This window comes from Parus major, chromosome 2 (genome assembly GCF_001522545.3).
Source record: "Parus major isolate Abel chromosome 2, Parus_major1.1, whole genome shotgun sequence".
Lineage (NCBI taxonomy): Eukaryota > Metazoa > Chordata > Aves > Passeriformes > Paridae > Parus > Parus major.
The window spans coordinates 77,258,605-77,283,591 of record NC_031769.1 but is presented as its reverse complement, the minus strand read 5'-3'; the positions used below and the strand labels follow the sequence as shown (position 1 = coordinate 77,283,591).

At 40.8% G+C, this 24,987-nt stretch overlaps 1 protein-coding gene across 2 annotated transcripts in view; it reads left to right on the top strand.

Annotated features, from left to right (window-relative positions):
- FBXL7 (F-box and leucine rich repeat protein 7) overlaps positions 1–24,776 on the top strand; it is a 183,955-nt gene extending 159,179 nt beyond the window's left edge. For both annotated transcript variants that reach the window (XM_015619907.3, XM_015619906.3), the window contains 2 exons: positions 16,260–16,871; positions 21,527–24,776. In XM_015619907.3, coding sequence (XP_015475393.1) covers positions 16,260–16,871; positions 21,527–22,263 — 1,349 coding nt within the window. In that variant the 3' untranslated portion in view covers positions 22,264–24,776. The remainder of the gene's footprint in view (positions 1–16,259; positions 16,872–21,526) is intronic.
- The last annotated feature ends 211 nt before the right edge of the window (positions 24,777–24,987 follow it).

Sequence of the window (24,987 nt, the reverse complement as noted above, 5' to 3'; positions counted from 1 at the left end):
AAAATATTTTCAATTATTTAAATGCCTTTAATTTGGTTCCCTAATTATATTAGGTGTATATTATTAAGTTTTCCCTGGCACACACTTTTATAAATGAAAGGTGAGCTTTTTTATTCAATCGTAGCACTTCTGAGGTTTCCATTACTTTCCATACTTAGTAAGAAAATTCAAAGCCACTGTTTCATTTCTGGCCATCTGTAATTATAGTAAACTGCCTATAAGTACAGCCAAATTTAGCTATATATGGAAATAATGCACACATCTGTATGGAGAGATAATTAGATTATATCACAGTTGTGATTCCCTGCAGGGGAAACCAGAGTATGAATCAGCTGCAGTCCTTGCCAAGGCAGAACATGATCCCTCATTGCAGGTGTTCAGCATCTCCCTGTTGCTCCACTATGCAATGCTACCAGTGCTCCACAAATCCACAGTGACATCTAGGTTGCTTTTGGAGTTTGTCCACACCTTTCCAGAGCAATGGCTTGTTGCAGCTGGTTAAACAACACTCTTTAATCCCTAGCTTTATTTTGAAAATCTTGTCAACACCTGATATAAATCAGTTTTCTCATCCTTAAAAGTATAACAGAAACAAAGCAGTGAGTGATGAGTCACATGTGCTGCAGTGAAGTCCTATTCAGTTCACATAGCTTGAACTAAAATTAGGATCAAAGCAGTTTAATAATGGCATGAATTTAATCAGTAGTCAATGAACTGCTCATTTGGGATCAGTACCAGTAATGCCACAGATAAATTACAGCCCTGAACACTGAATTAATGTTAATAAGCACTTAGAGAAAACAGATTTAACTAATCCCCAAAAGTTACAGTCTCTGTTCTGCAAGTACACTCACATACTCTACCAGCATGTGTGGGTTACAGTCTCCCCCCTTTCCCTGTCTGAAGTGCACCTATATCCTGCAGGAGATGTGGGTGCTCTCACCTCCTGGGACCCAGTGCTGCTCCCTGCAGCTGGTGAGGCAGCATCCATGAGCATCCATGGGTGCACCCCATGAGCTGTGGGTCTGCCTGCAGCAGCCTGCCTGAAGGCAGGCAGCTCCTGGCCTCTGACTAGGAAACTGCTCTGTCTGGTGATGATGATTTTCTTCATTATTAAGGTGACTGGTTAGAGATGACAGTGTTCTTGCATTTTAATGTGATCAGTATTGGGAAGCACACTCTGATTCATGTGTTTTTTACACCAGCACTCCACCAATGATTCACTCACATTTCTGTCTTAAAAGGTGGCATCCCAGACCATTTGCCAAGGTTGGGCCATATCTGTTCCTAGACCTCACTTTGTTATCCTCAGTAATCTTCTGCTGCATTGGCAGGGCCTAGAAGCACACCCTCCACATTTGTGTACAGCAAGGCTGCTAAATGCAGTTCAAGTGTGATGAGATTGCTTTTTGCTTTTGAGAGTTTGAAACTTTTCTATAAACAAAAATCTGAATTCCCTTCAAGGAGCAGGTATCTGTCCAGAGAAAGGCTGGCAAGCTTGCTGCAATGTACTGCAGGCAGATGAGGCTTTGTTGTATTACAAGTGAATTTGCCTAAGGGGCAGGCTCTGCCAGCTGTAGTCTCAGCTAAAATAACTTATTCTGCCTGAATTGTTCCCCAGATATGGCTTCACTTGCATGAAACTCATTATAGTCAGTAAAAGAGACTCAGTAGCATCACTGGTGAGTGCTGTAGATAAAGAGCAGTGACTGCTTCACTGAGGTGTGCAAGAACCATGGTTTGTATAAAAGCCTTGCAAGTCAAATATCACTTCAGCAGCAAATGCGTTTGTTACATGATTTCAGTAAACTCAAAGCTGTGTAAGGTCTTTCCTTAAAAAGGTGGGATGGTGAAGGTTAGGGTTTGTTCAATAAGAGGTGATGCTCTGTGTGAACTGTACAGTCTGTCCTTGTGCTCTGCTCGTCAGCCCTTGTGAACAGACACCTTCCTGCAAGGTATGTGCCAGGTATACTTTTGTGCCAGGATTTGATGAGTTAAATCACAGCCTGACTCTGCAGTGGCAGAATTCAAGTACTGTAAAAGTCATGGGAAGCAGCTTGGTGGAGAGTTTGTTTTTCATCTCCAGGCTGATGTACAGACATCTCATTTTGGCAGGTAGTGAACAAAAGACCCATTCCATGTGTTCTGGAAATGGTCCTAGGGAGGATTTTAATTCCTGAGATTAAGATGGAAGGACTTCAGTGCCCTTGCCTAGAGAATACCTCTACAGAGATACCTCTGTAGACATAAACAGCCACATGCACTCATGTCACTGAAAATGTTCTACTTCACTGCTTTTGCCACCTCTGTTTCCTTCCTTGTACCATGTCAAAAGAGTCCAAACTGAACAAGAGGGATGTCTTGTGATAGACGTCTATTCCCACAAACTACAGGGTGATCGGGAATTGGTAACTGATTTTGCTGTCTCCCAGATTGGATAAAATATTAAATAGCAAAAACTTAAACATTTTTATTAGTTTTTTAATCACCCTCAGGGCTACAGAAGTATTTTCCTGAATTGTGTGTAATACCAGTAGTATCAGTGCCTTGTGCACGGTTCATGTGTTCTGTAGATGGAATTAAAATGATGGAGCAAGTAAATGTATAACTGGATTATAGCAGATTAGTGCCCCAGTGTTTGTAATCTCATCTCACCTATTACTTTAGCATTTATCATAGTGACACTTTTGCAGTGTCATGTTCCTATACTTGGTTCATGCTATAGAGTCATGAATACAACATGAGTGGAGTGTAACTTAGCATGATGAAATGAGGGCAATACTTTCCAGCTAATTACTGATGTTACAGAAGTGTCTTTGCCACAAATAGAAGAGAGAGAGTGAACTAACCTGGCAGTGTTTCAGATTTAGTGTGTAGTGAGAGGAGTTGTGATCCTGTGAGATGCTGGCTGCTCTGAATTTACAGTAGCCTCTGGTACTCTGCACATCCTAGGAACAACTTGGTACTACGGCATCAGCCTCTTCGCTTGTAACTTCAGTGAGCCGGAAAATGTGAAGTCACTATGTGCTTCTAAATGTTTCCTAATAAAAACTCTTTTTGCCTTCTCATTAAAAGCTTTTAAATATGACTTTGTGATCTCTCTTTATTGGGTGTGTTTCATGTTTCCAAGTTATACTGAAGAATGTTAGGAATACATTTTTGTAATTTTTTTTTTTTGTTTGCATTAGTGTGCTGCTTGAAGTCTTGTGCAGCTAGGAGGGAGATGATGAAGTAAGTCATTACTATAATTTCTCCACCTGAAGCCTCAGTACCTGGTGGAACTATAGCACAGTGCTAAATGTCTTTTCTACAACCCAAGCCTCATTACATCTACCTTAATTTACATCACACATCCTGTAAACACAACATTGTCATCACTTCTTAAATATAATGGTAGTAGAGCAGCTGGACAGTGCTTTTCTTTCTCTGAAAGATAACTTTCCCTTGTGCTTTGTGTCCATCAGCCTCACTTCTGAAGCAGCTCTTATGAGGATAAACGTCAGTTCAACTGGAACTGGTCTGAGGATGGATTCACTAGGATTTCAATACCAATTCAGTAGTTCTGGTAGTTCTTGTCTCCAAGCTTAGCACAGGGAATCCCCCTAGAAATCTGTAGCCTCAACTCTAATCAAAAGGAGAGCACATGCTAATTTTTCTATAGCAAGGAGGAATACTGGCAGTGGTGTGTGCTGCTCAGGAGTCTCAGAACTGAGGCTGGTGAATGCTGAGTCTCAAACTCAAGTTGTAAGTTACAAGGTTCTTTGGTATATTCACTGTATTGTGAGGGGGGAAAAAAAAACCTTGAGGAATTTCACTGAAGTTCAGGACATTTATCAGAGACCATTACCAGAGTGTGTAGGGTAGTATGCTGCTGTGAATCATGTGCATTGCAGTGAACTTCATCCTCTTACCTCTGAAAATGGAGAATGGTCTGTATTTTATGGAAAGAGTACAAAATCTGTAAAAGTGTGTACTGAAGCAACTTTGAAAAAGCTGTAACAAGGGCATTGCTTCTCAGCCCAAATACGTATCCATGCCAATGATGAAAATAAGCATCATTTAACTCCTTTATTTTTTCACTCTTCTGGCAAATTCTTTCAATAACAGTTTTACTTCTCTGTTTTGGAAAGACCAGGATGGCTAACAAATCAGGGCTGGCTGATGATAAAGGGTGGGAAAGTTCTTGGGTCATCCTGTGTAAACAACATGTTGAAGCAAAATTTTCTTCATAGATTAATTCCTCTATTGTTATGTTTTGTTTTGTTTTTAATTTTGCTGCTTCCTAGAAAGCTCTAGATGTCAATCCTAACCCACTCAGCATATGCATTGACCTATTTGTCTACTGTGTCATAATTTTTAACCCCCAATGACAATGTTGTCTCTTGTCAAACTTGGCTACTGCTCCTTCTTACATAGCTCTGCAAATACAGTAACCTTTCCATCACCTCTGTGCTCTCTACATGCATTGGAGATCATGGTACATATTAGCATATCCTTTGTGATCTTCAGCTGCACAGATCAAGATCACTTAACCTTTTCACTCAGAGTTTGGGAATTGGCACATATATTATGACATTTTCACAAGGGCTTGATTTGCTTTAATTAGGCACAATTTGTTCTTTTGTGCAAGGCCTCAAAAAGAGAAATGTTAAGTTCAGTTGAGTTGGTAAACACAGAATAATTATATTTAGAAGGGACTCCTGTACACCTGTACAGGTGTATATACATATTCATGAGACCACCCTGACAAGTTCCCATTTTCCTTGGGCTTTGTGAAGATAAGGGCCTTTCTCTTCATCTTCCTCTTACATTGTCAAGATGTCTAATATTTCTTGATTCCAAATGCTGCTTTTGCTGCTGTCCTGCCTTTAAGTCTACTCCCTGAGATACTACCATAAGCTGGTGATAAAATCTGATGATAAATGTAAAATTCCATATAGAGCTAGTGATGATGTCTTAAATAATTAGCTTAGGTTAACATGAAACAGGATGAAAGATTTAGATAGTTGCAGAGTTCTTGCTTTGAATAATAACTCAGCAATTGCGTAGACATAAACATCACATTTTCTCTTTTTGCACATTGAATTTGAGTTAATGAAATCAAAGTGACATTGAAAGAGTCAGTGAATAATTTTGTTTATCTCATTGCAGTAAATTGAAATCACAATGAATTGAAAAGGAATGACTGCAGTCAGGTCATATTTTATGAACAATAATCCAGTTATTTATTGTGGCATTCAGTAGACTGGGAAGTTACTGAAGTTGCCATAAGTACTGAGTGCTGAATTCCTGATTTACTTGCATGTATGTACATCTGATACTCCTCAAATGTCAGAGTACCATATGCTGCTGTGTATAAAGAGCGATCTGCAATTTATACAGCACAAATCACAGACACAGCTATTGGGACCTCAGACGGCAGGGCTGGGTTTCAGAGGGTGGCTAATGCCCTCTGAATGCTTTTGCAGTCATAAGTACCATCTGTTTTGACACAGTCTGGGGCTGCTTCACACTGGTGGTCAGGAATCCATGTAACTTAGTGCAGTTGGGCTTGAGCCAGTTACATTCTTCTAGTAGATGAAAGCTGCCAGTGGCCATGTCTCTTTCACAGCTTAACTCCCAAATTTCCCATAAACAAAATTTTAATCCTTGTGGTTCTGAATAAGCACTGTGTGCTTGCTCAGTGAGTTGTTGTGTGTATTATTGTGTGTTTTTGTAACAAGAGGGGACTGCTCACTGTCACTCCAATGCTCTCATAATGTGACGTGTTTATTATGAAAAAACCTCGGTTTATGTATCTTTGTTTGAGAGATGCTGGATAAGTTAGATTGAACTGGTGTTGTGGGTTTCTGCTTTGGAGGCCTATGTTTCTTTTCTTTCATCCTCTCCAGAGTGTTCCTCTCACCCAGGTCCCAAAGGTGATTTGTTGGGGAATTGCCTTTGGCCAACTCTTTGCTGAATGATTCCTTTGTCTGTGCACGTAGTGGCAACACTGTGAGTTTTTAAGAAATGCAAAAATCCGGATGAAATCCAGTTTTCTACCATTACTTAAAAAAGCCCTGGAGACCAGTTTTGTTTTATTCAGTTTGGCCATGTGTGAGAAGGGAGGAGGGATGCAACCCTAGAAATGAGGTATTTGCCCTCAACACATGAGAGTGCTTGCCAGAATACTAGCAGGTACCTTTGAAGGAATCTCATTCCTGGAAAAGAAAATAAACTTTGAAAACTGAGGTGTAAATGTATCTGAGTTGATCAGGAGCACGTGTTGCAGGTCAGCCTTTAGTTACACTTTGCACAGTTCTACTGATTTTCTGTAATCCATGGGCATCCTACAGATGGATGCAGGCAAGGCTCCTAGTCTGCAAAAGCATTAGTCTGGGGGTAAACACATCTCATTTGTAAAGTCAGGAAAACTGTTACTGCTTCTCTGTAATTCTCCTACAGGACTGAAAAGTGCTCACCAAGCTCACCCTGGAGTGCGCAGTCACTTATTAAGCACTAGTAACTTACTTAAGCAGGTTTTTTTAGATGAAGGTTATGTTGTCTTGTCTATTGGCAGAACTTTTTGTTGCTGTTTCATTATCACTTATTATTGGTAGTTTAGCTGGTGGGAGATGTGTCTACTGCTCTGACACACAACTTGTCAGCTGGGGTGCCCAGGGAGCACTTGCAAGGCATGGACAATCCATAACAACTTGAGCTGAACCAAGCTGAGCTGGGATTGTATTTACCAGCTGGGTTTTGAGTTTATTTTCTTATTTTTAATCTAGAGGCCTCTTCTTGTGCTCTGTACAACTCTGTCCTATAATTTGCAGGTATACCTTTTCCAAATTATCGGCAAAGAATTATGTTTTCAAAGCCTAATTTTGCTTTAAGAAGGATATTTGTACTATTCTAAATTACATTGATTTAATGCATCATTAGCATCTGGAGAAATACTGTTTACAAGATCATGTAGAGACAGGACGAGAGGAAATGGCTTTAAAGTGAAAAAAGAGTAGGTTTAGATTACATATATGGAAGAAATTCTTTACTGTGAGGGTAACGAGGCAATGGAACAGGTTGCCCAGAGAAGCTGTAGATGTCCTGTCCCTGGAAGTGTTCAAAGCCAGGTTGGATAGCAATCTATTCTAGTAGAAGTTGTCCATTCCACAGCAGGAGGATTGGATCTAGATGATCTTTAAGGTCCCTTTCAACCAATCAGCATTCTATGATTCTGTGATCTAAACTTGACTGATAGGAGAGAAGCACAATTTTCTGGTTTTAAATCTCTCATTACTGTTTATTCTTCTGTTTAGCATACTGCTTACCATTTATTTCTCCAATTCTGAAGGTCAGATTCTGGATCCCCTGTTAATTTGAAAGTCAGTAATTTCTGAGAGCTGCATGCTTTTAAAATGCCAACAGTTGATTATGAAAAACAATGTTCTTTTACACAAATAATTTGTTTATGGTGAATATGCTGGAAACAGCAATTCTTGGGGGAATTATTTGTCTACTGCAGCATTTGCTACCAACTAGATGCAAGTCCTCTTGATTACACAACAAAGTGATTATATTGTCAGCTTTTCCCAGAGGCAAACATTCCTCTGCTTTGTATATTATTTTCCATTTAGAGTCACGCACATCTGCCAGAAATACACTTCAGAGTTCTGCAGGTCCCCGTGGTTTTGATCCACGTGAACTGGAGATTTTGAAAATATTTCTCTTCCATAAATTTATTCCTGCAACTTGTCTTGAAGTTTTGTAATAATGTAAACTGATACAAATTTTATTCCAAATTCTTCCATTTTGGAAAGGTGAAATAGTGGAACAACTACAGTTGTCTGGAACAGCTGACTGGATTTCTGCATTTTGAAGTTGGGAGCCATTAAGCAGTTGTTCCAGTTTTCTGTATAAATTGCAAAGATACAGTTGCATCAACATAAACAGAATGTTTATCCTTCAGATACAGAGTAGGATCTGTTTGTTCCATCTCAGTGTTATTTTAAGTGACTGGTTCTGGCCATGTATATGTAGCTTGAGAGCCACTATCAAGCAGTGTGCACACAACTTCTCTACTTTTATGTACTCTTGGTATTAAATGAAAAATAAAGAACAATAGATTTCAAAATTGGAACACAGTAATGTAGATGTTGTCCGATCATGTGGAAAAATGTTTTGCCTGAAAAAAATTTGACGTCGGAGCATGTTGGAGTAACTCAAAGAAAAGGTGGGTTTTAGTTGTAAGCCTGTTTCTCTGAAACAAGTCATTCTGTGGATAAACTGGGAAGGGTTTTTTGTATTCACCAGGGTGGTATTCCTGCATTAATTAAGGCTGTCAAACTTATCAGGAGAAGAGAGAGAGATGATGACAGGATTTTTAGTACTATTGAAATAAAGCAAACTTCCTATCTTTTTGTTGTCTTATTTAAACCTTTATATAGAAGTATGTTGAAGATGCTTATTTATAAGCACCCTGTAAAATGATTATTTTCATTTTAACTCCATTTGGTTTTCACATTTCAGAGCAGTGCACTAAACAGCATGGATCCCCATAGGTGTGATAATCCTGAGAATGGGGGATGATGAAATGCAGCCTGTCTGGTCCATTGATAATCCAGCCCTGAAAATCCATCAGGGTACAGAACATATCTCAAAGTGGTATGGAACAGGTTGGGAGATGATAGCTCATGACTTGGAGGAGACAGACAGGAGCTTCTTCTGACGAGTGGGTTTATCTATGTTCGTATTTTTGTTCAAGTCCAAAGCTCACTTTTGAAATGCCTCTCCTTATTACTCTGTTTTAGTAACCACCACAAGGTATATGAACCCAGCTATAGTCCAGCAAAACTAAAGCAAATAAAAAAATATGTTCTGGCAATACAGCTAAAGCACCAAAGGCAACTCCTACTGAGCATTCAGGGTTGGGGATTAAATTACATATTGGCAAAAAAATAACACCCACTTCCCAGGCATGTGGATGTTGGGTTTTCAGCAATATTAGTTTTGCTCCACAGAACTCCTCTTTCTGGGCTGCACTCCTTGCTAATGTAAATATACACGAGCTCAGCTGGAGGAGCTCCCTGGCATACCATTAAGAGCTGGGAGAGCATCTGACCTGAAGGATTTAAATACAGCTTGTACTTAAGCTATGTGTGGAATTCATTTTGGGATACATGTTTACTGAACATGGGAAAAAATGCACCTTCCAATCTCTCTCTATGTAATTCCCTGCAATAATGCACTGTGAAACCCTTTCCTCAAAGCTGATGAGCTAGTATCATCAGTGGTACTGAAGACTAAATTAAGATGCTTTGACTTCCTAAACTAAGAGTGAATTACTTTTTAACTTTTTCTTGGTCTTTGTATTTTTAGCTCTGTTCAAAAATATGGGGATAAAATGAATTCCTGTCAAGTGGCAAGGAACAAAGTCAGTAGGGGAGAAATTAATTCCAGCTTTTGACAAATACATTGTAAGGAAGAATTATTTGCTTAATAAAACTGTAATGATTACTTCACTTGCAATGCTGTTTGACTTTAACTATCTATTGTGAGTATGCCAGGAATGCAAGATCAGGTCTCCAAATGCATGTAGACGAGTTTATAGGCTAAAGGAAACTGGAGCTCAATATCACAGGGAAGTTACAACAGTATAATCCAAGGTAAAGTGTCACACAGAAACTACTGTGAAATGGCTACAGATTTTGGTTAACATATCCCTCTTCCACAATGCTTCTAGTCTTATACAATAGGTACTTAGTTTCAATAGTTTCAATGCAATAGTTTCTTATTACATTCTAAAGGAGGTTTTTAAAAACCGTAAAAGGTTATTTCAAGTTCTGTGGAACTGTTCCTTCCAAGACCATGTGGATGTGATTACTTTGTGAGCTCCAAGGTTGCTTATTCTTACACTGACAAATCGAGCTCTGCTGCAGGTCTTCCCTCTCAAAATGAGAATTGCATTACTGACAAGATCTCACAGGATAAAAAATTGTTTTTCACCTTTGCCGAAGTGTTTTTGTTCCTTTGACCTCAGTTTTCCATGTAATTTTCTGTTTTGGCAAAAATAAATTGTCTGTTGAGAGGGAAGCAGTAGCTGTAACCCATCTCAGGTTTATTTGGACTTTTGCATGTGTGTATTGGAAACAAGCTGGTGAAATACAGAGTAAACAAAATCATTATACGTTTAGGTGGGCACTGAAGGGGAATATTATTTTGTGTAGTTATCATTCTGAGTATATGTCAGCTGTGATGATGTTTCAGGAAGAACCCTTCAGAAATCACAGAATATGCTGATTTGGAAGGATCCACAAGGACCATTGAGTCCTGCTCTTGAGTGAGTCACCCATAGAGGGATTAAATCCACAACCTTGGTGTTACCAGCACCATGCTCTGACCAGCTGGGCTGGTCTCATCTGTGATGGCTTGCAGGATTTGTTAGCAGGTCACCAGACTTTCCATTTCTCTCTAGGAAACATCTTTTTCAATTGAAGACACAAAATAACCAATATCTAGAGAAATGGGTTAAAGTTTATGACCCTGGAGCTACACGGTATTTGAAAAACTGAAAACTAACACACTTTGAGAAGGTTGCTCGGTAGTCAAAATACCCTTGAAAAAGTAGATTAAGGAGAGAGAAAACATAGCATTCTCTAAGGAGACAGCTAGAGGGAAGATGAATTGATTCCATAAATACAGATGAGAAGAATTTATTTCTAGGTGCTGTATGGCACGTGGGAATCCCAGCTTAATTCCCAATTATCTTGAGTCACAAAGTGAAAATACATCAGCCTTCTGAGACTGTTGAAATCTGGGAGGTTGAAAATTTGGCTTCCATGAAATATGGGTGCAAAGGATTCCACTTTCACCACTGCTGATAAGGTTGGGTGGTGCATGGTGCTCAGTTTGGAGCATTGCGCTTTAAGAGAAAAACACACAGATAGGAGAAAATGTAAAGGAAAAGATAGAAGAAACTGGGAATATTAGTAACATGACTAATAAAAAGAAAGGCATAGGAGTGTAAGAAATCTTACATGGAGAGTGAAGACCTCTTATTCTTCACAGTAACAAGGAGAGGGGCAAGAAACAGACAAATAAGAGGAAAAACTTAGAAACTTGATATAGTGACAACTGTATCACCTTAGTGAGATGAGTAATAACTGCCCCTAGCAGTTAAAAACAGGAGAGACATGCACATCAGAGGTGTGCTTAGTGTTCCTGGAGAGCGGTGAGAGAGCTCATCTAACTCATTCTGTATGTTCTTCATTGTAAAAGACTGCAAAATCAGGTAGGTATCTCCACTGGGCAACCCTTTCCTTCTGGCATTCTTGACCGCTGCAGCCCCACACAAGTTTGCATGTGAGTTTTGTTCCAGCTGCCTCTTTGCTATCTCAGACTCTCCAGTTCCTCCCAGCCTCTTGGGACTGGGAGGAACCGAGGTCAGTAGCATAACTTATCCTGAGAGAAATGCCTGAGGATGTTTGCAATGTGGAAGGCGTTTTGTTTGTTTGTTTGTTTGTTTGTTTGTAGGTATCCCTTTTTCTGGAACTTTGTCCATACCCAGGGCCTTGAAAAGAAAATGGCTGTGCTGTAGCTTACTGTCCTAGCTAAGTCCTTTTCCTACTCTCAGCTAAGGGCACACAGCCATATTTGAAATCTATCAAATTCACTAGTCTCTCCTTGAATCAGCCCACACTGTATCCCCTGTAGAAGCTCTGTTCCCCTTTGCACCATTGATTGTAGCTGCTACAGCCATTAAGTTCCCATTTTTCCCAGTTCCTGTGAAAGGAGAACTTGGCATGCCTGAGGTTGATGGTATTGTGGTAAAAATGTGAAATCTATACCCACATTGCACTTAGTAAAATATGTGATATCTACAAACACTTATTGAAGACATGCTAAGTCTCAGTGAGGTTTTGGCACTCTGTGTAAATGCTTCTTGAGCACATTACTCTGCAGATAACATTTACAAAAATTACAATTGCTTTTTATTTTTCTCAGCTATACTGGCGTTTTCAGAGCTTGAACAGGGTTTGGTTTATTTCTTGCATTAGTTTTGCTAAAAATGTCAGTGGTGACAGGAGATCAATACAGAGGATCCTTTTCAGTTGTGAGATAAGAATCTAAAGTTTGCTATTTGCAAAATTTTCATTTTAATCTTCTTAGCTTGAAGAACTCAGTATAATATTCATTTCAAAAAAGACTCATTCACAATACCATAGTGGAAGGTGTGAATGAATGGAGCCATGACTTAAGCATGGAAAATGGTTCAACCCTAAAAAGTCCATGCTGGGATCTGGACATTGAGCGTCCCGTGTTAGTGTGAATTGCTGGAGTAATGGAAATAAAACATTGTTTTCTCTCTCTGGTTCTGAAATCAGAGACTGCATATTATTGTCTATGCCAGAAGGAATGGAGACTAGATCTTGGCTTGAATCTTATATTTTTAAAGGTTTTTTGTTCCCAGATGTATGTATTAATTGGGTAACAAACTGGGGAGAAAGAATCCTTTGAAATAAACCAGATTCCTAGTGGAGTAAGAAAACTCCCTCTAGTGCATTTGCTCCTTCTGTGTCAGCTTTTATGGTTCTGTTACTGGTACTCATCTTTTCAGATTTCTTTAAAGATTGTTAAGAAATTTTGTCTTTCATCAACAAACAACTTTCAGAGCTTGATCAAAGCTTTAATAAAAGGCATCATGCACAGAAGATTGGAGGCAAAGGGACAAAAGAGGTCGTAGGGAGGGAAGTACAGGGCTGCTTTCTAATTTGCTTTTACTTTCTAAGATCACCAAAATTAAAGTTGTGTTTCTGGCTTGTAAACAAATGAGTTTACAAGAGAAATGCTTGTATAGGGCATTTGTGTGTATAAAGATGTGTATTGAGAACTGTAATCAGCAACTTCATTTGTACTTGCAGGGTTGTGTTTATTAATGTTACACTGTCATTAAGTTGATCTTTCTCAGACTGCCCCGGCCTGTTGGCTAGCACTCAGTAAATGGTGAAGAGCAAAATTTGAAACAAACTCCTAGAGGCTGAGATAGTGCCATAGGAAGCCCGTCCCAACAACATTAGAAAAGTCTGGAAAATGTGCAGTAGACCAAGTGTTTTGCTAAAGTTTTAAATGCTAGCAAAAAACTTTCCAAGTTTTTCCTGGCAATAAGGCTCCTGGACTCACCTGGTTTGTTTTTTTTTTTTTTTTTCCCCTTAGGGGTGTACAGTAAACAGTAAGCAGGAATACCTCCATGTGGAGTTCAGCTGAGCTACCAGCAAAATTCCTGTCTGGGAGCATATTGCATTACGGGCTCAGCAGAGCAGAAATGTGCTCGCAATTCCCTTTTTTAAATACAATGACAACACTATGGTCTTTTCTCACAATACTTTGTGGGCTGGAGATAGGGGGCATGTGTCTGTATGGAAGTCCACACCCTGAGGATGGAGGGAGCAAGTTTCACATGATGCACCTTCAGGACTGAAGGGAAAGGAAATACAGGATGCACATCTGGAACTGCTATACTAATGAGAGAATTAAGAGAGCACAAAGCACGGAGCATACACATAAAACAGAAGGTCAGGCCTTTTTTAGCTCCAAGTCTAAGTTAAAAAACACGTAATAGTAATTCATTATGCACCCAGAATGTCTAAGGTATTGATTATTCACAGTGCCCAGGAGTAATGAAGGAATGCCACTTCTGATCCAAAAGCAGTGGAGATTAGCCGTATTAGCTTGGAGCATTGCTCACCAGGGGAAGGGGGGGAGAATCATGGAGTATGAAAAGCTTTTTTATGCTTAAGTAGAAATGGAAACTAATGAAGACTGTAGCCCGACAGAAATTTTAAGGTGTTTTTAACGATACCTGACTAAAAATGTATGTTTTCCAAATATGCTGTGTCTTACAGAAGGTACTCATTCCCACAGGACTAAAAATTGTTTAAAACAAACGTTAATAATTTAATTTTTTTGCTTTTGATTTTAATTCTATTTTGTGGACTAGAAATACATATTTGTTCTGTGGTTTTTTATTTATATCATTTTGTTTTCCTTTTTGTTCTGGTTTGTGTAAAACAAACAACCAGCAATCAACCAAGGAAAAAACCAAAAGCAAAGGAAAAAGTAAAAAGAAAGGAATTGACAATATCAAATACATGTACTAGTAGAAGATGCATCCAGCACTTGGAGAAAAAGTGTATATTCTTTTATATTAGAAACATTCTTGTATTAAAATCTCAAAAAAGCAGCAAGAAGTAAAGGCTCTACCACATATTCCACACATGTTTAGCTTCAGGCACTGTCATTGGTTTTGGTGATAATGTGAGGGAGGTCAAACATATGGTAAGTCCTTGCAAAAATTAATCTCAGGGACTGTTGCCTAAGATGCCTGTGGAGTCTGTGCTTGTCTGCAGGAGCCTGGCTGCTGCTGCTTGGTTTCTTTTCTCCAGCTGTAAATCACATTTTTAAAATACCGGCATATACCAGATGCTTACCAAATAACACTCCTCGATACAATTATTTGCAATAGCTGCCAGGGTGGGTATTAGGAGCTCTCAAAGGGAGCAGGGTGTCTGCAAAGCCTACTCAGCATGAAGATACTCTTCTTGCTCATAAATACACAAATCCCTGTGTTAGGACCGCATAGCCATAGCATGGACTCAGAAGCCTTGGGGAAAATATTTCATTTGCTGAAACAGTGAGTTTCAAAGAAAAACAAGATGCAGAAGAGGAAGAGGGAAGGAACTGGGCAGCATAGGTTTTTTCTCCTCAGTGTGAGAGGGTGATTTTGATCTCTCTGCAACTCAGCTAGGTGATCTTGAGGAACTGGAGTTTGTGTCTTGAGTTCTTCAGCTAAATATTTGTGCCTCTTTCCCTTGCAGGCACACTGTGAAAATGCAAGACCGGTGGTTGCTGTTGTTGTGGGTAGTGAGATCAGAGCAGGCCTGTGCTGGGCTAAGTAAAAGCTTGACGGGGAAGTTTATGTGTAACCATCAAGTTAACCAAAAATGTATTTAATTCAAAAACTCTGCCCAGATCCTGGTGTGGACATGCTTGCTGAATGCATTTCTGACTGTATCTTGCTGAGCCCTTACCTGTGCTGTCACAGTCACACAGCTGCAGAGTCAGTGTCACTTAAGGGGCTGCCTTTGTACACAAAGTCTTTTGTTCCCTAAAAGGAATGAACAGTGATGTAACAGCAGGAGATGTGATGTGGAGAAAAGCTTGGTCCTCTAAAGCACTGTCTGTCTGTGAAACTTGTTATTCTACTGGTCACTAAATTGTGGTTACTGTATTCATTTGTGGGTGGTGCTTTCCTTTATGAAGAACATCTATTGAGATCAGTAGTGAGGTGGAGGGAGCGTTCTCAGCAGCAACATGCATCTCTCATACACTGGTTGTATCTTGTGTAGCATACTACTAAAATATCCTTAGAGTCTCTGAACGTATTGCCCATGGCATTTGCTTGACTATCTAAGTTATATCTTAGTTGTCTTCCGGTGTTTTACTTGGTTTGCTTCCAGTGTGACAAACAGCCCTAGCAATAAGTGTGTAAATTGTGTAAATATTGTATAACAATTCTCCAGCAAGTTTCCAGGCATGCTGTTTCTTCATCAGTTACTTTTCTAGGCTGTTTTTTTTTGTTTTTTCCGATCCAACTGAAGTTCATTTTAGTCCATTGGAAAGGAATGTTTTCTGTGTAAACATGATGAACTAGTCACTGGGCTCTTGGTTTAACTTCAGAGTTTCAGTTTGCAAGACAAAAATTAACTTCTCTGATGACACATTAAAAATGGAGTTGAGCTTTTCCCATCTGCCCAAATCTGTTGAAGGAAGCAGCATTTGCCTTGTCAGCTCTTTTTTGGCCTCCTGCTGAATGGCTGAAAGAGCTGAGAGATGAAGGACTACAGCATCCTCTGCCCCTAAGAGCTGACAGCTATGCCAAGGTTCTGAACAGTTACTTTCTGTCAAGAAAAAGTCTGTGACTCAAGCATAGTAATTCCTTACAGCATTTAATTAAGAGTATAAAGAATTCTAATCCTTGGGTTTTAAATAATCCTCCCACTGCTGTCTTCTATTCAGGACTCAGAACTGCATCATCTCCTTTGCTCACATGGCTTTTGAAATACGTTTTCTCACTCTGACTGGTAGAAGTGACTGCTTAACCCCGCAACAAACCTCCAAAGTCCATTGTATGCCATTAGCAAATGGGCCAGCAGGGTGCTATGCTGTGCAGAGAGCTCTGTGCCTGTCCAGTGCTCATTAAAATTGTGTGTTCTATCTTCCAGATTCCGACCTGAGCATGCGCACGCTCAGCACACCCAGTCCAGCATTAATATTTCCACCAAATTCCCCTGGGTTCCAAAATGGCAGAGGTTCGTCGACGTCTTCATCCTCAGTCACTGGGGAAACCGTTGCCATGGTCCATTCGCCGCCTCCAACCCGTCTCACCCATCCTCTCATCCGGCTGGCATCCAAGCACCAGAAGGAGCAGGCCAACATAGACCGGCTGCCCGACCACTCCATGATCCAGATCTTCTCCTTCCTGCCCACTAACCAGCTGTGCCGCTGTGCCCGCGTGTGCCGCCGCTGGTACAACCTGGCCTGGGACCCGCGGCTTTGGAGGACTATTCGCCTGACTGGCGAGACAATCAACGTAGACAGGGCTCTCAAAGTGCTGACGCGGAGGCTTTGTCAGGATACTCCCAACGTATGTCTCATGTTGGAGACGGTAATTGTTAGTGGCTGCAGGCGGCTCACAGACAGAGGACTCTACACCATTGCCCAGTGCTGTCCAGAACTGCGCAGGCTGGAGGTGTCTGGCTGTTACAACATCTCCAATGAGGCGGTCTTTGATGTTGTGTCGCTGTGCCCAAACCTGGAACATCTGGATGTGTCAGGTAACAGGGAATACAGATGCTTCTGATGTTTGTCAACCTCCATAAGTGCACACTTATTGTTTCTGTGTTGTCTTTCAATGACAGCAGTCTCCTGTCTCTTAACAGAACGCCTGTGAGACAGGCACCACTAAAATCTCAGTGCCCCCAATGCCAGCAGCACCTCTGGAGTGGCTAGGCTGCTTCCAAAGGAATTGAGATAACAGAGACAACCTGTTCAAATGGCACAAGGATTTATTGCAGGCTTTTACACAAAGCACCCATAGAAGGGCCCGTGCTGCAGTCAGTGCTACATCATATGGTGAAGCCTAGATACTTCAGCAAAATTTGTTTTATCATTTTCACACACATGTATATGTAGATTTTCTATAGGTAATAAATGCATCTGTAATCTGGTGACTTGAGGAGGAGCTCAGAATAAGTGCTAGGCTTTTTTTTCTGGGGATTAATATCAGTTGCCATCCCTAGCTGAACTTCAAGGTCCCTTTATTTCCATTGCTATTTTAACAAGACTTAGCCAGCTTGAACTTTTTTCTCTATTCTTCCCTATNTAGCCAGCTTGAACTTTTTTCTCTATTCTTTCCTATTTTTTTTTTTTTTTTTTTTTTTTTTTTTTTTTTTAAAGCAGCCATTGCAGATGTTTATATCAGCAGAAATGTTTTAGACAATTTTCTTCAAGCATGCCCTGGGGAAACAAGATATTTTTTCCCAAGGTCAGTTGCACAGAATTTCCTCTCTGCAAATAGGTTGGCACTTAATCGAAAGGATGCAGCCAAGCAGAGCACTGAAGTAAATTTGCTGCTTAACATTTACTTTGTGATCTCATCTGTTATCAGTCTAATGCCATCATAAATCAGCTGAATCAGATTTGCCATTGCAGAGGTACCAGTGGTAACAAGCAGGATGAAGATGGGGATTAAACAACAGGGGATAGAAAGTGATGCTATATCAAGTCTCTGGTATCACATACTTTTTCCAAGGCTACCTATCTGGTGTACACTGTTTTTCATTATTTCCTCTGCCTTTTTTTTTTTGTTTTTAAGCTGATTTATCCAACTCTCTCACCCCATTCCTAGGATGGCAGAATGTCATGAAAGGCATCAAAACAAATACCAATAAATCAGAATTATGCCCTTTTTGTGATTGCTTTCTGAAACCACAAGGGTAATAAGGACTCTATGGAACTCCACAAGAGTCTATTCACAGTGACCTTGGGTATGAATTATTTGTTGTTGGTATACACTGACATTAGTTCTGGATTGCTAATCACACATTCAGGTTGAAGCATCTCCAGTGCCAGGGGAAAATGTATATACCTGTGTGATTTGGACCTAGAGCTTAGAAGCTCACACTATGAGTGTACCTTGGGGCTTATATGTGGTTAAAAATGCTTTGGTCCACAGCCCTTGTTTATGGATGTGCTGTAGAACAAAGGTGATTTTTTCAAAGGCAGGGAAAAGGAAAAGACTATACCAGATCTTGAAATAGCTTCTTTTGGGTTCTAGCTTCATTTGTGGTTTTTCCAACCCTCTTGCTCTCAGACCCAGAAGGTAGCATCTGTCCTCAAGAGCTCATCAGTTTGGTATAAAGTGTGCAGGGGGCAAATAAAATACCTGTCTTCCTTCTTTTTGTCTCATCAATGAGATAGGAAGGTCATTTTAATTTCTTTTTTTCCTAAGTTGTTCTTTCTATTTGGAGCATGTGAGGGAAAAATTCTGCTTTTGAACATGCTCAGACGTCAGGGTTTGGGTATAGCTTTTGCTGCATGTACCATATGAATTGAGGATAATCAGTCTCCAGGCTCTTGTTTTGAGTCCACTTTTTACACTCTGATGTGGGTGATTTTGGAGGATGTTTTGGAAAGAGGATTCCATTTTTCCCTGCTTCTCTCTCTAGTTATGAGGACAAGGCTTGCGCCTCCATACTCAGGGAATTCTCAGGACTGAAGTGTTTCACTGGTTTGGTTCCATACTGAGCAAGAGGACGTGGGGGTGTATGTTGGGGGGTGATGCTAGTTGCTAGTTAATTAAATCACAGTTCAAAGTTGTACATTTAGTTGAATCCTTTTCCCCCTTGGATGGCTACTTGGCAGCAAAAACTTACCAAAATCTTTAATGTCAAAACCAGATGTTTGTATTAACTTTAGGAGCTTTCCACAATGTAAGTTCTGTCACTGTCAGAATCTACTTTGTGGGCAGGTCTGAGATATTGCTAGAAGTTGTTTGAGCTTGACTGCAAGTTATTATCTAACATTCTAGCCAATGTTTTTTGATCTGTTTGGATGTTTGTCCTCCTTTTGAGAAATCAGTTATACCTACTTTATGAAAAATCCTGTTACAAGAGCTTTATTTTTACATTTTGTATTAATAAGGACAGAAAAACTGTTGCAGACCTTGGAACCTGTCATTTTGCCTAAAGATCAGTCTGTGCTATACCAGCATGGACTCTTTTTTTCTGGTGAAACCATTTTGAATATCCTTCCCATGAAATGTTTTACAGTGTAGCCAAAGTAACTAGAGATGGCAATGCTGAGCTTGACAAAGCAGTGGTCGCACAAGTGATGTATGTGACTCCAGCCCTGCTGTGAGACTTCTGACCCGTTTACTTTCAGTTATGGTCATTAAACCTTCTTGAACTCTCAGCACACAGAATGTTCTCCTTGGCCTCGTGGATGCATCATTCTCAACAAGCTGGATTTAAAACTGAATTCTGGTCAGAATATAAAATATCCAGACTGACTTCCTAATCCAGCAACCTCTTCAGCCAAATGCAACAGCAACTACATCAGGTGCAACAGAACTCTGCCTAGGTGCCAGCTTCTACTGTGAAACTCCTTTCATGCATTTTGTATCACCTACTTCAAAGAATTTACTAGAGGTGAATTTTTTACAGCATTAGTATTGTACTGCTTCCCTTTAGAAAAATCCTTTATGTTGCCGAGTGTGTATATAGTACTTACCTGAAGGCAAAAGTATTCCCAGAGATTGCTCCAGAGCATAAATGGATCGGAAACAGCCTGAAGAGAAAAGAGCATTCAGTTTTAAGATGTTTATTGGACAGTGTTTTACTTCAAGGTCCTGCTCCTGCATGACCTGTGGGCAATTTGCCCATTTAATGTGTGTGAGACCTAAGGTAAAATTCACATTTGAATTTGACTCACACACTTTAATTTGAAACCCAAATTAAAGAACCAGCATAAATTTAAATGATGAATGTAGAAATCTAGTTTCAAAGTAGTAGAAATCTAGGTGGCAAAGTGTTTCAAGTCCACATCGCACACTTCTTAGAGCATTTGTGTGAGTCCACATGGTTGTGTCAAGTGATTTTTTTTCCTTTTTGCTTTTAAGAGCTGAAGCATATTCAAACCTTCAACTAAGCCTCTGAATGACAGCTTTTAATAACAAGTGGTATAGCTTTGGGTCCTGTAAGTTTTTGAGGCAGTCTCCATACATCACCATGCTCATTAATTCCACACTAGAGTATTTCTGTAGGGTTTCTGATACATGGAGCTCTAGGTCATCACTTTTTATTAATCACTTCGTATTGCTTGGCCAGTGTTCCAGCAATACAGAAAAGGTCTTTTTATTTCTACCTGAAGGCACCTCTTCAGGCATAACCTGCAGAACTTCTCTGAGTAGCTATTTATGGCTAAAACTGTTGAGCCTTAATTACTAATGGGTAGACTCTCTTTTCTTGCAGCTGTTTCTAGCTATGCTAATGCAAAGTGCCCAGCTGAACTTGGCACAGCTCAAGAATTTCCCTAAGAAGCCTAAGACTGCCAGTTTGCAGTGCAGCAGAAACCACACTTTCCAAAAAAAGCTTTCACTCTCCACTATGCAATGAGTGGAGGTTAAAAAAGGGGAAAGTCTGTGTGTGTTTTTCCCTTTAATCTAGTTCTGTGTCTTTCCTTGCAAGGTCTGGTGTTTCTCTTCTAGTCTAGTTACCTCCATTCATAGCCAGACTTTCTCATTGGACATAATCCTTTCCTTTGTCTCTCTGTGTCCTTGCATGCCCTTAGTAGTCTGTTGGCTCCTACTAATTCTCCCCATTCTCCTTAGGTTATCCAAATCTCCACCCTTCTGCAAGCACACAGTTGTGCCATACTTTTGCATCCTTCCCAATGCAGGCTTGGGGCTGGATTCACATCTGTTCTCCAAATGCTTGGGGCAGAAGCGGGGGTGGGGAAAGGGAGCAGGGTTGTGTTTTCTATAATGAGTTTGGATGGTGAAAGAGCCTCTGATGTTGGTTTGCAAATTCAGCCAGTCAGCAATGAGACTGATCAAAAAACTGCATTGGTTGTCACGTAGTATCCTTTTCTCTGGCTGTCACTGGGTTCATATTGCAGTAACAGATCATAGGCTGTCCCCTGATAGACCCAGGACCACCATTTTACACTTGGGATATGGACAAAATCAGTCCATTGCTTTCCAGGGCTCACAATCTCAAAGCAACTTCACTGACTCCAGTGGAGTTTATTGTTTCCTCTGTTGTGGGGACTCAACACAACAAAATCAGAGGAGTCAGGCAGGGTGATTCCACTCTTGCAACATGAGGATACCTTCATTACGTCCAGCACACCGTTCCACACCTGCCTTTCTGGTCCTGCTGTGTGATTTGTTTTTACTGCTTGCTTAAACGCTCTGTGTTTTTCCACTTAGGCTGCTCCAAAGTAACGTGCATCAGTTTGACTCGCGAAGCCTCCATCAAGCTGTCTCCCTTGCATGGGAAGCAAATCTCCATCCGCTACCTGGACATGACAGACTGCTTCGTCCTGGAGGACGAAGGACTGCACACCATTGCCGCCCACTGCACTCAGCTGACCCACCTGTACCTGCGCCGCTGCGTCCGCATCACCGACGAGGGGCTGCGCTACCTGATGATTTACTGCACATCCATCAAGGAACTGAGCGTCAGCGACTGCCGCTTCGTCAGCGACTTCGGCATGCGGGAGATCGCCAAGCTGGAGTCGCGTCTCCGATACCTGAGCATCGCTCACTGCGGCCGCATCACGGACGTGGGCATCCGATACATAGCCAAATACTGCAGCAAGCTGCGCTACCTCAACGCGCGGGGCTGCGAGGGCATCACGGACCACGGCGTGGAGTACCTCGCCAAAAATTGCACAAAACTCAAATCGCTGGACATCGGCAAGTGCCCGCTGGTCTCAGACACCGGCCTGGAGTTTCTAGCCCTCAACTGCTTCAACCTAAAGCGCCTGAGCCTGAAATCCTGCGAGAGCATCACTGGGCAGGGCCTGCAGATCGTGGCTGCCAACTGTTTTGACCTGCAGATGTTGAACGTGCAGGACTGCGAAGTCTCTGTGGATGCTCTGCGATTTGTTAAACGACATTGCAAGCGCTGTATTATAGAGCACACCAACCCTGCTTTCTTCTGAAGGGACACCCCACACCTGTCATTGCAATGCAGTATTAAAAACACTGATGTATAAACACACGCTCCCATATTCAGTAATGCTCTCTTTTCTGTCGCTCACGGGAGTCTGTTTTTCTTGTACCTTATGGGTGAGGGGGTGTTTCTAGAGGACTATTTTATTTGCTTTTTGTATGATCACTTTTTAAGGTGCCGTGGGTCTCTGTGGAGAGGCTGCCTTAATGCAAAAGCAATGAGTGCTCAACATCCCCAGTGGGGTGTCATTTCCATAAGAGCCATGATCTTGTCCCAGGCTACAGTAGCTGCCTCCAGAGGAAATAGCACATAATCCCTCCTTTGGAGATGCTACTAAGCTGTGTCAAATACACCTGAATTCTAGCTGTGCTCACAAAGCTGACTATGCAATATTGTGTCTGTGTTCCCCAAGTCTTTCCAATACGGCTGATAAATCATCCTCTTGTCTCCAAGAAGTATCTTTTTGGTAGTCATCCATTGTAATCCCTCAGAAGATAATGGGTAATATTCTTAAACATACTCATTTGAGGCAGAGTAAGACCTTCTGGCCATCGCTGAGCACCTCTGTGGAGTGAATCTGGAGATTGTGCCCATGCATGGATTCTCTAGGGAAGCCAACCTCCAGGTTACTTGTGCATCATCACTACTTGCCTTCATTTCTAAATTTGTCCTCTCCTGCGTATGTAGTACCACCCTCTGGTAGTAGATAGGGACTTCTGTCTCTGATAAGCAGGGGTGTATTCACCTGAGTGAAGAACAAATGAGATCTTGGTGGCCTGGCAGAAGGAAAAGCCAGGAAGCCAGCCTGAGAAGCTGCTGTAATTCTGCAACAAGCTGAGATAGTACCGTAGGACAGCAGAGAGGCTCTGAGGCATTGTGGAGCAGCTTGCACAAGGCAGTCCCAATCACTGTGTGGCGTGGCTGAAACCAGAAAGTCTGGCTTTGTCCCTTTGCTGTAGTTCTTCAGCATCTGTGGCACCACTGCAGTGAATGCTCCCTGAGCAAACCAGGCTTGCATTTGAGGTAAAGTTAGTATGTGCCTTAATACACTTGGAAACCTGACCCTTTTCTGTGGCCTTCCAGTTCAAAGGATAGATGGCTGATCTCAAGATTTCAAAGACATTAGCCTCATGTTAGATAACACCCCTGGGGACAGAGGGGATTGGAGTGTTATTCACATTAGATTTAAATTTTTTGAGACTTCGGCTGTGTGTCTTCCCTTAGGCTGGAGATTCAGCTGCGTTCAACGAAGAATTAAACAGCACAGTTGCCCCGTGACACTGGGAGCTCCTGGTACTCTCAAGGTTACTCTTGCTCTTGCACGAGCGGGGGTGTTTTGGAAGTCCCCCATCTCATTGGCTGCTTCCCCAGAGTATGTGGTTGATTCATGGTTAGTTTCTTAATAATTTTTTGGCAGCTGTTCCTCTGCATTTTCACATGTAATGCTCAGATCTGAAAGCCAGATACGTGAGGGGTGATGATATTTTCAGGCAGGCCCCCTGTGCCTGACTGACAGGTGAATTCATATGTTCAGCTCAAATCCTGTAAGTGTCTCATAAGAAGGGAAGCACTGTGTCTGTTTTTCATAAGCAGTAGTTCCATCATCTCCAGACAACAGTAATAAAATCAGTGGTATGAAGTGAAAATCAATATGCTCAAGAAAAACACGTAACTGCTGAGGAAATACTTATAACAATGCTCTCTCAAATTGCAGGAAAAAAAGGGGGAAAAAAGGGGCAATATGGTTTTTGTCCCTGGAGAGGGAACTTGTTGTACTGCTGCAAAAATTCCTGTAACTTATGTATGTTCCTCCAATTTTGGATTTTTTAATATACAGGATGGCATCAGTTCTGAATTATAAATTAAACTATACTGAAGTTAAGAGGGCCAGGGAAAATGAACTTGTCATTGCTACTGTTACTGGTCAGTGACTAACATGAAATGATACCATCCCTTGGATGGTTAATTTCATTTTGGTTTTCCTTTCCATATTTCTAAAATTAGAGATTCTTCTCCAGCAAGTAATACAATATATTTTATCCGAGCCAGCTATACTCTCTGTTTTTTCTTTATCTAAAAATGGCCTCAAAGAATTTAAATGTTGAGCCCTGAGAATGGTGGGATTTTGAACCATTTGCACTCATGAAATATAAGGCCTCACTAGTAACATTTAATTGTTTATAAAAAGAAAAAAAAAAAGCTACTTTTCTGGCTGTGTTAAATTGAGTGAATAGTGCTACATGGTTTTAAAAGTTTCTAATGTTTAAATTGGCCTGTACTGTACAAATCTCACTATAAAGCCTTAATTTGCTACCAAGAAATAAAGCAATATACTGGTAACTGATGAGCATGCAGCGTCATTTGCACTAACTTATCAACTGCTAGTGAAAAAGTAAAGTTTAAATTCTTGTAAAACTCAAAAAATTAGGTGGGTGATTGAGCATATCAACCCATCAGGAAGGTGAATGACTATTAAAAGAGGGAAAAAATTATTATGGATTATGACCTCGCCTATCTCTTTCTTTAAAATGTGGTTTTCCTCATGTGGTTCTTTTTGACCCTGAAACATAATCAGAAACTGGAAGTGTAAGTAAAAGAAAATAAAACACATTAAAAAAAGTTGTATAAAAATTTCAGGAGGGCCTCTGCATTGGTTTAAAGGCATGTTAACATATTTGATGAGAAAAGTAAAATGGAACGACTGAAAGGGTAG